Here is a 12,588-nt window from a genome sequence, read left to right as displayed (position 1 = left end):
CTCCTGACTAGCCCTCCCCTCAGGTACCACCAATCGGAGTCCCGAGGTGGAGATACTGGGCGCGGAGGGAGGGGAAACTGTGAGAACTAGCTGGAAAGTCGCCCCTTGGCGGCTACGTGGCACAGCTGCCAACCCGGTGCGGCGCCGCGTCCCCGAGTCGGCATCCCCCTGCGGCTTGCGGGGCCCACAGTGTAAGTGAGGCCCAGGGACGAGTGACTTGATGGGAGGTCCTGCCAAGCCCCTAACACCGTGATTGTGATGCTCAGGAGTGGAAACAACTCCTGCGGAGGTGGCGACTTGCCAAATTCCTTTTGTTCCCGCTCTGGCTTTCTAGAGCAGAGCACGTGTATCTAACCGGCGCCCAGGTCTGAAACCCTCTAAAAGTGGGATTTCCTCCCATAAACCGCCTTGCAGCCCTGGGATGCTGTTCCTACTGCGAAAAGAAAGGGGACTTAGTCCTGAAGCCTGCGACAGGGGAGGAGCCTAAGGGAGAACCCAGCCATACCCCTTCCACCTCCCGTCACTCAAGGGGGCTCACAGTTTCAGACAAATTCTGATGGGTTGCCCTTTGCCCGTGTTCAGGTCTGAAAAATCTCTTACCCAATTTACCAGAGAACAGGATGAATTCCCCTAAGTGAGAGAATGAAGACCCCTGAACCCAAATTTCAGGCCCTGTCACCATTCATAAATCTGGGCAGCAAGGTCAATGTGGAGGCTAACTTGCTTCCTCTCACAGATCCTGCTCAACCCACCCACCCAGCATGTCATCGTTCAAGAACTGAGTGGGCTCCAGGGGCCAGACCCACACGTCCTGGGCACTCCCTGCAGCTGCGATAAACGGTAGGAAGGAACGAAACAGGCTGCTGCGGTGGAGGAACAGGGAGACCTCGAAGTGGCCAAAAAAGCCCTCTGAGAAGGCTGCGTTATGGCCTGGGGAGAGGAAGTACTGGGTAGGGGCAGGATTATTACCAAGTGGAAATCAGAGGAAAACTGTAGTGTTTGTTAAACTAGCAGCTTTATTGCCCTTTAGGGCCCTGTCTTCACTTGAGGAGATTTCGAAGTGCTTGAGGGAGGAAAACCTGTAAGAAATGATAGAGATCAGGGAACAGGCCTTGAGCATCCTGGAGTGGGGTCACAGTGAGAGTGTGGTCAGCCTGGGAGGCAGCCGCCACAAAGGTCAGAAGTGGCTCAGCCTCTGGCCTCTGTTCAGCACTGCTCAGTCCTCTCAGCTCCTGGGTCACCCGAGCCTCAGTCGCCAGCCACTCTGCTCCTGTGCCAGCACCACCTCCACCTCCTTGCTTGGTTTGCTGCTGCAGGCGTCGCCGTGCACGCCTCCGCCCCTGCCACACTCGGTGCCACAAGGCACAGCGCCAGCTCACTGAGGAGAGCGACGCTCCCTTCCCTGTCTCACTCTGGGACCCTTCTCTGGCTGCCTCAGGTCCTTTGGGCCCCTGCTCTGCCAGCGCTGCATGGCTTGACGGCCCTTCTTCTCCAGCGACTACATGCTTTCTGGTCATCAGGGGCGGCTCCCCTGGCTGCACAGGGCTCCACATGGCCCAGTCCTCCCCTGTCTCTCCAACCTCTATAACCATTTCTTCTACACCATCTTCGCCGTGGTCCCCTGCACATCCCTGCTGCTCCTCCTTCCCCTCCTCACAGCTTTTGTTCTGTCCATCTAGTTTCAATCTTTTGCTTGTCCCCCCCTGGGGAGACTCCCCAGTTCCACCTCCCTCTGACCGCAATCTCTTGGTGCCCTGTTCTATATGACACCCCAATGCTTCCCTTAACACCTGGACCAGGGCAGCAGTGAGCTGGGTGAAGGGAGCAGGGGGTAAGGGGATGGGTGTTGCAGACAGCAGGGAGCTAGGGGAACTGGGCTGCAGGAGGGGGAGCAGCCCCCAGTCCCGACCCCGGGAGGAACGACGCTGGTACTGGAGGCTTCGGCAGTAATTGGCTGCCGCTCGACAGCAGTTCTGTAGCCGCCCGGCCACCCGGCTGGTCACATTGGCTGCCACATTGTGACTCAGGTCAAAAGGATCCTGGAGATTCATAGGGCCGAGGCGCAGACCCTCCCAGAGATTAGAGGGCAGGCCCCCTGCCACAGGCAGTGCCTGACCCTCTCGCAGGGACAGCAGTGAGCCACGAAGATCCCAGCAAGAGACACAGGAGAAGAACTGGGCTAGCAGGGAACCTGGAGCAAGAGGAAGACCAGGGAAAAGGGGTTACCTGAAGGCCAGAGCTGAGACAAGCCCTGCACCCGGGCCATTCCCTCTGGAGGACTTTCCTTTTCCTTTCCAAGGGGTTCAGAGGAGTACCCAGAAGCCAGGCTCCTCTGATCCCTATACACAAGAAGTCAAACCTCTCTCCCCGTGCCCCCAGCAGCGTCCTGCCCCAGATGCTGCTCCTTCCCCTTGCTAACAGTGTAACCTTGGGCAAGCCACTTAATTACTCCAAGCCGTGGTTTCTTCATCCGTAAAATGGCAGTAACAATATTAGCTATTGCATGAGGTTGCTGTGAGAACCATGCCTGGCACACAGTGACTGTGTGAGGTATGTTTCCTACTATTGTGATTAACATCATTTATTAGTCCTCTACCGGGCTCCCCAGACTCACTCAGGGGCTCCTTATTGGTGCTGGGCTCCAGTCTCGAGGCATCCCTGGGGAAGCTACAGTCCCAGCCATCAACCTCCACCTGTTCATCCTCACCTATGAAAGTAAAAAAGGTGAGGGTCAGCCTGAAAGCAGGAATACGGGGGTGGAAATAGGGGTGACGACAGAGAGATCTGATTCCCAGGGTAGCTAGTGTGTCTAAGTGAGATGAAGAAGAGAGATGAAGCTAACAAGATTGAACGGGTGGACGCTGGGCTGCCGTACCTGCCTTCTGGGTGAGCTGGGCCACAGTGGGCAACACAGGAGGGTCCCTGGTCTGAAGGAAATAGATCACGAGCAAGGTCAGGGCGTAGTTATTGAGAAGGGGGCCACTCCCTGGGTAAATAATCAATAATGCCAATTAGAACAGAGGTGCCTCCAATCCCCTCCTTGGTGGTTTTCTCAACCCTGGTTCCTGTACCTGCCCACCCTTCTCTCCCTGAATCCCTGCCTTTGCCTCAACACCAACCCAGCCCCAAGTCTGTCCTGATTCATTCTCACCTGACAGCCCTCGACCCTGAGCCCAGCAGCGGAGGGTGTACACGAGGGGCCGTACTCGTCCATCCAGCTCAGAGCAGAGACTCAGGAAGCGGGAGTTATGCAGGGCCAGCCTGGGACAAAGGGAGACAGGGGTGTCAGGGCTTGGGAACCCTCTGAACCTATCACCCCCAGCTCTCATTCCAGACTGGCATGCTGGGGACCAGCTGGAATAAGGCCAAAAGAGGGTTTCCAAAGTGTGTGCTGACACATTGATCTTATGAGAGGGTGTACAAACCGTCAAACATGTTTGGGAAACACTACATTCTAAAAATGTCTTCGACATTCACAGAGCATGGTATTATAAGGCTACTCAGAGCCTTTAGTATGCAAAGAAACAGACAGAAAGGGACGGAGACAGGGAAGACAGGAGAAAGAGAGGGAAGATGGCAGTGGAGGAGAGGCAGGGAAGGGAGAAACCTGTGTGTTTAATTTAGCATTTCCCAAACATATTCAACCATGTAACTCTTTTCTAAATCTCTTAAAAATAATATTCCGAGAAACACACTTTACGACCACTGACATGGAAGCCAGACAGGAGGTGAGTGGCAGAAAGAGGGACGGGACCAAACAAGGATACCCTTGAGGCCCAGCAGGTGTGGGACGGTTCCACACCAGGGCTCCCTCCTCAGCCACCTCTGAATGCTCAGCTGGCCTTCCCCGACCACCCCGCTAAACAAAGGTACCGGTTACTGAGGGAGACGTCACCGTGGAGACCTGAAGGCCGATGGCAGAACTTGACTACAGGACGTCGGGCAGAGGGCACAGTTTGGACTCGGTACACTCCAGGGACACAGCCCCGAAGAATGGATCCTACCAGCTCCAGCATGGCTACACCCTCTGTCTTCTCCCCAGTCGGGGCCTCTGCTAGTTCCAGAGACTTCCCTGGGTCCCCCTCGCCCCGGTCCTCCTGCAGTGGTGAGGCTGGAGGCAGGGACTGGGGAGAGGCGAGGGTCTCAGAGGCCAAAGCAGAGTCCGGAGTCCGGGGTGCCAGGGAGGAGGATGGGATTTCAAAGTCCAGGGCTTCCGAGTCTTGAGGAGAAGCTGGAGGCTGCGAGTCTGGAGGGGAGGCTGGGGTGCCAGCCAGGGCTTGAGGATCCAGTGGGGATGCAAGGGCCGAGTCCAAGGACGGAGACTCAGGAGCCTTTGGGGCTGGCTGGGGATAGAAATGAGCTGAGTGAGTGCCTCCCCTGCTGTCCCCCAACCCAGGAACATTCCCATCCCCAAGAGATATCTGTTACTTACTGCTTATGTGCCAGGCCCTATTCTTAGGGCTTTATATATATTAACTCATTTAATCCTCACAATTTTTTTAAATTAAAAATAACCTTTTAATGCCATAAAATCAATGGTCTGTATTCTGCAAAAATGCCATTGTCACCAAAGAGAAAAAAGGTAGAGGAACTGTTCCAGATTAAAGAAGACTAAAGAGACAACACAACAGTTCATTGTCAGGGTAGCTGACCCGGTTGGAGAACGCATTGTAGATTAAAGTCTGGTAAAGCTGTACACTTGTACCAGTGTAGCACTTCCTCAACTTGACAATCATGCTGTGGTCCTACACTAGAACACCTTGGTTCTTAGCTGCTACACACTGGAATAGAAAGGGGTAAAGAAGCATGATGGATGCAACCTACTCTCGATGATTCAGAAAATATAAATGGTGTGTAGACAGAATGATAAAAGAAATTTTATTTTAAAAATAACCCCTTTTGTGGGGCAGAAAGTATCAGGAACTCTACTTTCTGCTCAATTTTGCTGTGAAACTAAAACCGTTCTAAAAAATAAAGGCTTTTAAAAAAATAATAACCCTTTCCCATTCCACAAACAGAATCTGTACATTAAATGTTAGAAAATACAGAGAAGCAAAAACTTAACCCCAAAATTGCCTTACTGTATGTCCTTTTATATATATTTTTTCCAAAATAAGATAAGATACACACCATTTTGAAATCTGGTGTTTTCCTGTTATAAATGCCATCTATCCCATGTCAATTCATTTTTATCCTATTGAATACCCAGCCACATTCACAATTCTCTAATTACAATAACCCTTTCAGGTGGGTCCCCTTGTCCCTATTTTACAGATAAGGAACTGAGGCCTGAGAGGTAACTGTTTGCCCAGAGTCACATGACCATTCCCACTGACTCTTCCCAACTGCCTCCCTGGTCACTCACCTGGGGCTCTTCCAAGTCACCCAGATCCAGGAAGAGGTCAAGATCACAGCCATGGACATCAAAGCTGTTTATGGAAGAGCCAAAAGGATGGACCACACAGCCTGTGTGCCGAGCAGAGAATAAAGGTCAACAGACATTAGGGAAGAGTAGAGGGCAGAAGAACATAATGGGGCGTGAAGGTGGAGGAGCAACCGAACAAACACCACTAGCTGAGGGGGGACTGGGGTGCAGACACTGGGGAGGGAAGGACAGGCAGGGCACAGATACAGCTGAGGGAGGCGACTCACCAGGGAAGAACTCTGTGAAGACCTCCTGCATCAGGGCCACCACCAGGCTCCGAAGCTGCCGCTCAGCCTCGGACAACTCCCTCAGCCCCACGAGCTTTACCATTTGTGCCCCAACGTCTGGGGCCTCAGCGAGTGCTTTGGCCAGCTGGTGACTGTCAGGGGCCGCCCCTTTGGGGGATTTGGAGGCAGGGCTCTGGAACTCTTTCTGCTCCCGTGGCCGGACCCGGAGGCGATGTCCTCCCAGGCTGTGCTGGGGCTGTGACAGGACAGCTTCCCGGGCACCCACGTCCCCCATCTCCACGATGGCAAACACTCCCTGGCAAACCACAACAGGGGCAGGGATGATGGTTTTAGAACCAAGAATCCAAACACACAGTCTCACAGTGGGTGAGAATCTTTGAAGTGGGGACCACCCTATAAATTGAGAATATTTGCTTAATGTTTCTCTAACAGGGAACATATTTAGAAAAGCAATTCTCTCCCTCACTTCTATCCCACACATTTTACTCTCACCCCAGCCTGCCTCTGAAAATCTCATTTGACCTGTTTCACTGTCCCCTCCTCTTCCCAGTGATGTGATTTCACTGTTAGACCATGACTCATAAACCCCCAACTTTTCCTGCTTTAATTAGACTCTTTTGTTTTTTAAAGACTTTTTTTAAACGATTTTATTTTTCCTTTTTCTCCCAAAGCCCCCCGGTACATAGTTGTGTATTTTTAGTTGTGGATCCTTCTAGTTGTGGCACGTGGGATGCTGCCTCAGCATGGCCCGAAGAGCGGTGTCATGTCCACACCCAGGATTCAAACTGGCAGGACCCTGGGCCACCGAGGAAGAGTGCAAGAACCCAACCACTTGGCCATGGGGCCGGCCCATAGACTCTCAACATTAAGAATCCATGTAATGAGCACTGTGCCAGACATAAATATAAACACATAAACCCTATCTTTGACAAATTTACCATCTAGGAATAACAGCGATATGACAGCATGCTGCTATGATTTGGCTGAGTTCACTTATTTACTGTTTTTTGGGGTTTTTTGTGGGTTTTTTTTAAGGAAGATTGGCCCTGAGCTAACATCTGCTGCCAATCCTCCTCTTTTTGCTGAGGAAGATTGGCCCTGAGCTAACATCCGTGCCCATATCCCTCTATTTTATATGTGGAACGCCTGCCACAGTGTGGCTTGATGAGTGGTGCATAGGTCCGAGCCAGGGATCTGAACTGGTGAATGCCTAACCGCCGAAGCAGAGTGAGCGAACTTAACCACTATGCCACCAGGCCGGCCCCTGATTTGGCTGAGTTCAATGAAATTCTTTAGGCCATTTTTTTTTAAAAGGTAAAATGTTAGCAGGAGCAGGAAAAAATATGACTGCTTTGTGGCAAAAGTTCACTATTCTTTTATATTCTCTTCAGTGGTAAAGCTCGAGCCTCATCCTGCTTATAAAAAGGTACCCTCAGGGCTGGCCCCATGACTGAGTGGTTAAGTTCATGTGCTCCACTTCAGTGGCCCAGGGTTTCACCAGTTTGGATCCTGGGCACGAACATGGCACCACTCATCAGGCCATGCTGAGGTGGCGTCCCACATAGCACAACCAGAAGGACCCACAACTAGAAGATACAGCTGTGTACTTGGGGGCTTTGGGGAGAAGAAGAAAAAAGAAAGAAAGAAGACTGGCATCAGATGTTAGCTCAGGTGCCAATCTTTAAAAAGAAAAGATACCCTCTACAGTAATCAAGACATTGTAGTACTGGCAATAAGACAGGCATTCCAATGAAGGGAATGTTGTTGAGGCTCCAGAAATAAACCCGTATATCTATCATCAACTGTTTTCAACAAAGGTGCCAAGACCATTCAATGGCGAAAGAATAGGCTTCTCAACACATGGTGCTGGGACACTGGATAGCCACATGCAAAAGAATAATGTTAGACCCCTACATCACACCATATAAAAAATTAACTGGGGGAGGGGGGGGCCAGCCGCATGGCCGAGTGGTTAAGTTTGCGCACTCCACTTCAGCGGCCCAGGGTTTCGCCAGTTTGAATCCTGGGTGCAGACATGGAACCGCTCAAGCCATGCTGAGGCAGAATCACACATGTCACAACTAGAAGGACCTACAACTAAAAATACACAACTATGTACCAGGGGGGCTTTGGGAGAAAAAGGAAAAAAAATAAAATCTTAAAAAAAAAAAAAATTAACTGGGGGGACGGCTTCCCCAGCACACAGGCCTGAATTATGGATGGGGAAAGAGTGATAATGAGTATGCAGTTTCTTTTTGGGGTGATGAAACATTCTGGAATTATATAGTAGTGATCGTTGCAGAACTTTGTAAATATACTCACAACCACTGAAATGTATACTTTAAAAGGATGAATTTTATGCTGTGTGATATCACTCGTGTGCCCTTCCTACCCTCACTTCTACTTTTATGCCAAAGAGAGCAAAGAACCAAAGTGAAACCAAGGAGAAAGGCAACCACTTGGACCTGCCCAGGCCAATCTTCTGACTCCGAGGAATCACGCGGCTCACCAGGCTGCAGTTCAACTCCAAGTGTGCAACCAAAGCCCCAGCTAGAAATTAGGTGTCTCTATGCCTGGCCTTGTCTCTGTGTACATATTTCTCTCAAGAAGCATACGGAAGGCATTAGGGAGGGAGGGATTAGCAGATTCAGAAGCCTGTATCCTGGACATTCATCTCGTCTCAACAGCAGCACCCCCAGCTAGTCACCATTTAATGAGGGCTTATTATAAACCAAGCTGTTCGTAGAAGCTATTTCTAAGTCTCATAAGACCCCTAAAAAGTATGTATTATTATTCCCATTTTAAAAATTAAGAAAATAAAACTCAGAGAGCTTAAGTAACTTGTAACTGCCTCCCAAGTAGGGGCTCAAACCCCCAAATCTCCAACTTTCCAGCGATGATCTCCCTCAAGGAAATGTCGTGGAGATTAAATGAGATATTGTATATAAAGTACTTAGCACTAATTTGTACATAGTAATTGCTCAATAAAAATTTTGATCATTATTGTTATAATAATTAAAAGCCTCAGAAACTTTAAGTTCAGGAAAAGACCATTCTTTACAACTGAAATAAATATGACCAAAAATGGGGACATTGAGCTTTCTGAAGAAGTAACCTGAGGCAGACACTGCCAACTGCCCACCAATACACATTCTCCCTTTCTTCCTTACTAACAGAACCCCAATTTTTGTTCAGAAGGGAAAAGTGCCCAGCTAAAAAAAAGCTACATTTCCCAGGCTTGCCTGTAGCTAGGGGTAACTATGCAATAGAGTTCTGACCAATGAGATATAAGCAGAAGTCTACTGAAGAGGCCTCTGGAAAAGGTATCCTTCCGGGAAATAAAGAAAAGGGAGGAGGATTCAGCTCAGCTGACCATATCTTTTATACTCTGCCCTTCAACTTATCCCTTCTTGCCATAGGATGTGGAAGCAGCATTATTATAATTCTGAAGTGAGAGCCACGTACCAATAATGACAGAGCAGGAAAACAGGAAAACCCTGGACAGCTCAGGTCTGGACTTCTTGTTCCAAGAGAACAATTAAACCCCTTTTATTGAAGCCATTGTGGGTCAGCTGCTGACTGCAATCTCTTAAGAAAAACAGACCCCACCCTATCCTAAGAGAAGACCTGGGCTGCTAAGGAGATTTGGGATCACCTGAGCCACCCCTTCAGAACTAGAGGGCAGTCTCAGAATACAGTATAACCACAGAACACAGCACCACAACAGTGAACTTTTTCCAAGAGATTACAGAGAAACTGACAAAAGGTCTGCGTGGAAGCAAGACAAAAAGGACCACCAAGAACAAGCTTGTTTGTCTAGCACTGTCCAGAGGACAGGGTGTTCTGACCAGATAATCAGTACCTCTCAGTGTAAGTTACTAAACTGCTAATTGGGCTATCAACCAGTCTCTTGGAGGGTTAGGAGACATCTCCCAAAGTTGTGGTCACTGTAATTACTCACTGAATGTCTACTTTCTCCACTAAACTGTAAGCTCTGTGCAAGGAGGGAGCGCATATATCCTATCACTACTCAGAATGCAGCTCTAGGGGCCAGCCTGGTGGTGTAGTGGTTAAGTTCGCACGCTCCACTTCAGCAGCCTGGGGTTTGTGAGTTTGGATCCTGGGCACGGACCTATACACCACTTGTCAAGCCATGCTGTGGTGGTGTCCCACATACAAAATAGAGGAAAACTGGCAAAGAGGTTAGCTCAGGGCCAATCTTCCTCACAAAAAATAAAATAAGAATGCAGCTCTAAGCACAGTGCCTGTTACAAAGTTAGCAGTTAGTAAATATTTCGCAAATAAAAGATTGATGGAAGAAATAAATGATGAACAAGTCCCCCAATGACTAAATCTGGTGAACTGATAAAATCCAAGCAGGGGCTGGGTTGGGGAGGGGCTCACAACGCTGGATTAGCCCACGTACTGAAGAAGTGTCCACCGAGAAGCCACACTAGACACCAGCTCAAACAGGCTGCTGGCTTCTCTCTCTTGTTTCTTTCGATATGCAGCACACCTGACTCATTCTTTACCCGGAGAGCCATTCACTCTACCTTGTCCTTGTCCATGACAACACTGGCCACAGATCCAAATGCCTGGAAGTACTCAGAGAGCTGAGCAGAATCCACATCCCGGGGAAAGCCACTGACAAACACACTTCGAAGTCCCTGGGCCTTTCGGGCAGCTCTTAGTTCTACCAGGTGCCGGTGCTTCCGGCCTCCCAGGTGGGCATGTAGGCTGGGTCCTGCAAAGACAAATGTGACACAAAAACATCTGAATTACTCTTCAGTGTACCTACTCCCTGACTCTTCTCTGTGTGCCTAAATCCTACTGATCCTTCAAAGCCAGAGAAAGTGTGACCTTTGAATACACAAAGTTCTGACTCCTCTCACCTTCCTCTCTTGTCCATTTGTCTTTATAGGGTATTCTCTCTAAGTAGTTCCCAGGAGAAATGGCTACACTACAAGAATTTCTTAAACCATCTGTAAGTGCTAGGTAGAGGAGTATCTGCAAATTGTAAAGAAATGAACAGGTAACTTATCCAGGTCATACAAAGAACTAAATAAATCAGGACCCTAGACTATTCCCCATGGATCATCTCTGGGTATGGTGTAGAGATTCCAAGTGCAGGATCTGAAGTCACATTGCCCAAGTTCAAACCCCAGCTTTGTCAAACTGTGTGAGATCTTGGGGAAGTTACTTAACCTCTCTCTGCATCAGTTTCCTCAGATACAAAAGGGAGATAATAGGGTCCGGCCCTGCGGCACAGTGGTTAAGTGCGCATGTTCCGATTTGGCGGCCCGGGGTTCACTCGTTTGGATCCCGGGTGGGGGACACGGCACCCCTTGGCACACCATGCTGTGGCAGGCGTCCCACGTATAAAGTAGAGGAAGATGGGCATGGATGTTAGCTCAGGGCCAGTCTTCCTCAGGAAAAAGAGGATTGGCAGTAATTAGCTCAGGGCTAATCTTCCTCAAAAAAGAAAAAAAGGGAGATAATAATCGTACCTACTACATATGTATTATTCACATATAGCACATGGCAGAGAGTCTGGCACATGGTGAATGTGGGAAAAATTTGCTGCTATTATGATTTTTATTATATTTTGAGTCAGCTGCTTGATGTCACCAATGTAGATGTGGGGCCAAGGAAGACTATCTTGGAGTTCTCGCTTGCCCTTCAGTACAAATAGTGCCATTTACAAAGAAAAAGAACAGAAGATCCTGTTTATGGAAGATCAGGATTTCAAACTTCAAAAGTGGAATCTGAGGTTTCATTGAGCCCCTTGCGCAGTCACACAAGGACTTCGTTTACTTTTCCAAACCCACCGTTCAGGCGTGCAAGCCATGCTACTTCACCCATCTCTGCCTTTGGGTAGCTCCTCTGTAGGGCCTCCCTGACTTACTACCTTCTCTGTGATGCCACAGCTCTCCAAACATATCTGTAGAGCACTGAAATTGTCTCCATCTCTAGATGGAGAGCTCCTTCATCTCTGAATACCCTCTCCCCACCCTAGAGCCTGGCAGGCACATAGGGAATGTTCAATAGATGACGGTTAAAGCGGGAATAAAATAACGAGGCTTTCGTCGTGGAGATTTCGGACACCGGGAAGGAGCGGAGTAAGGTGGTGGGACTTTGCTCACTCTCTAATCCCTTCGGACGGGCGGAGTGAAAACGGAGGTGAGTGACCCTACCAACTGACTTGACAAGAACTATGATCTATAACCGTAACTTTCGCTAAGACCCAGAGACGAAGCCCACAGCCACCCCCCTCTCTAGCCACCGCTTACGGTTGGCTGTAGTCACGTGGCAGAGGCAGCAGCGGAAACCCCCACGCGGCAGCGATTCGACATCCGAATCCACCGCTGCCATCGCGACTCTCCAGTACCAACAAAATGCAACCACTCCTGCCACCACAGGAATCGACTCCTACAAACCGCAACGCGCTCGGAAGCAACTTCCGCCAGTTCAATAGGAAGTGACGTAGCACCGGCCAATCGCGCGGGCACACTCCTCCGGAAGGAAACCAAGCTTCTTCGACTCAGGGTTCCGTTTCCAGACTGTGTTAACCTAACTGGCTTTAGGAAAAGCGGCCCATCTACGATGCTTATCTGCATGCGGTAAGCCGATTGGTGTGCTCTGAACTGTTCAGGCGTTGATTGGCCGAAAGAATCGTGAATATTCATAACAGAAGCCACAAAGGCAGGCGCCGGTTTGCGGTCGGGGCCAGCTTCTTGACAGCCGGCCGCTTCCTCGCTGGGTGGTCGTGGCCAGGCTGTGCCCTCCTTCAGGCGACAGGAGAGCCCTGCGCGGCTGTATCCTCAACCCTATATTACCTAGCGAATAAAGGCGGAGGATGAGCAGCCTCTACGAAGCCCAGGGCTGCCCCTGGATTCTCGAACTCCTCAGGGCGTT

General features: G+C 49.8%; 1 protein-coding gene across 1 annotated transcript; it reads right to left on the bottom strand.

The window, feature by feature from the left end:
• Nucleotides 1-993: 993 nt before the first annotated feature.
• On the bottom strand, nucleotides 994-12,121 carry TUT1 (terminal uridylyl transferase 1, U6 snRNA-specific). Its single transcript, XM_046643587.1, has 9 exons — nucleotides 11,964-12,121; nucleotides 10,227-10,417; nucleotides 5,653-5,968; nucleotides 5,366-5,466; nucleotides 3,874-4,343; nucleotides 3,152-3,261; nucleotides 2,876-2,986; nucleotides 2,615-2,707; nucleotides 994-2,191 (listed from the first exon to the last, which is right to left on the bottom strand). Exons 1-9 carry the CDS (start codon nucleotides 12,043-12,045, stop codon nucleotides 1,041-1,043), a joined length of 2,625 nt encoding a protein of 874 aa, XP_046499543.1. The 5' UTR covers nucleotides 12,046-12,121; the 3' UTR covers nucleotides 994-1,040.
• Between the last annotated feature and the right edge of the window lie 467 nt (nucleotides 12,122-12,588).

The sequence above is a fragment of the Equus quagga genome, chromosome 17 (genome assembly GCF_021613505.1).
Source record: "Equus quagga isolate Etosha38 chromosome 17, UCLA_HA_Equagga_1.0, whole genome shotgun sequence".
Classification (NCBI taxonomy): Eukaryota; Metazoa; Chordata; class Mammalia; order Perissodactyla; family Equidae; genus Equus; species Equus quagga.
Note: the sequence above shows the minus strand (reverse complement) of the source record. Positions and strands in the feature narration are given on the sequence as shown.

Bases quoted from the DNA above. Each gene is read 5' to 3' on its own strand.
- TUT1 (XM_046643587.1), bottom strand. From the start codon at position 12,045: ATGGCAGCGGTGGATTCGGATGTCGAATCGCTGCCGCGTGGGGGTTTC. The intron at 3,262-3,873 runs GTACCTTTGTTT...CCTTTGTCCCAG, and splicing joins GACGTCTCCCTCAGTAACCG to GCTGGCCCTGCATAACTCCC. The intron at 2,987-3,151 runs GTGAGAATGAAT...TTATTTACCCAG, and splicing joins TCAGGGTCGAGGGCTGTCAG to GGAGTGGCCCCCTTCTCAAT.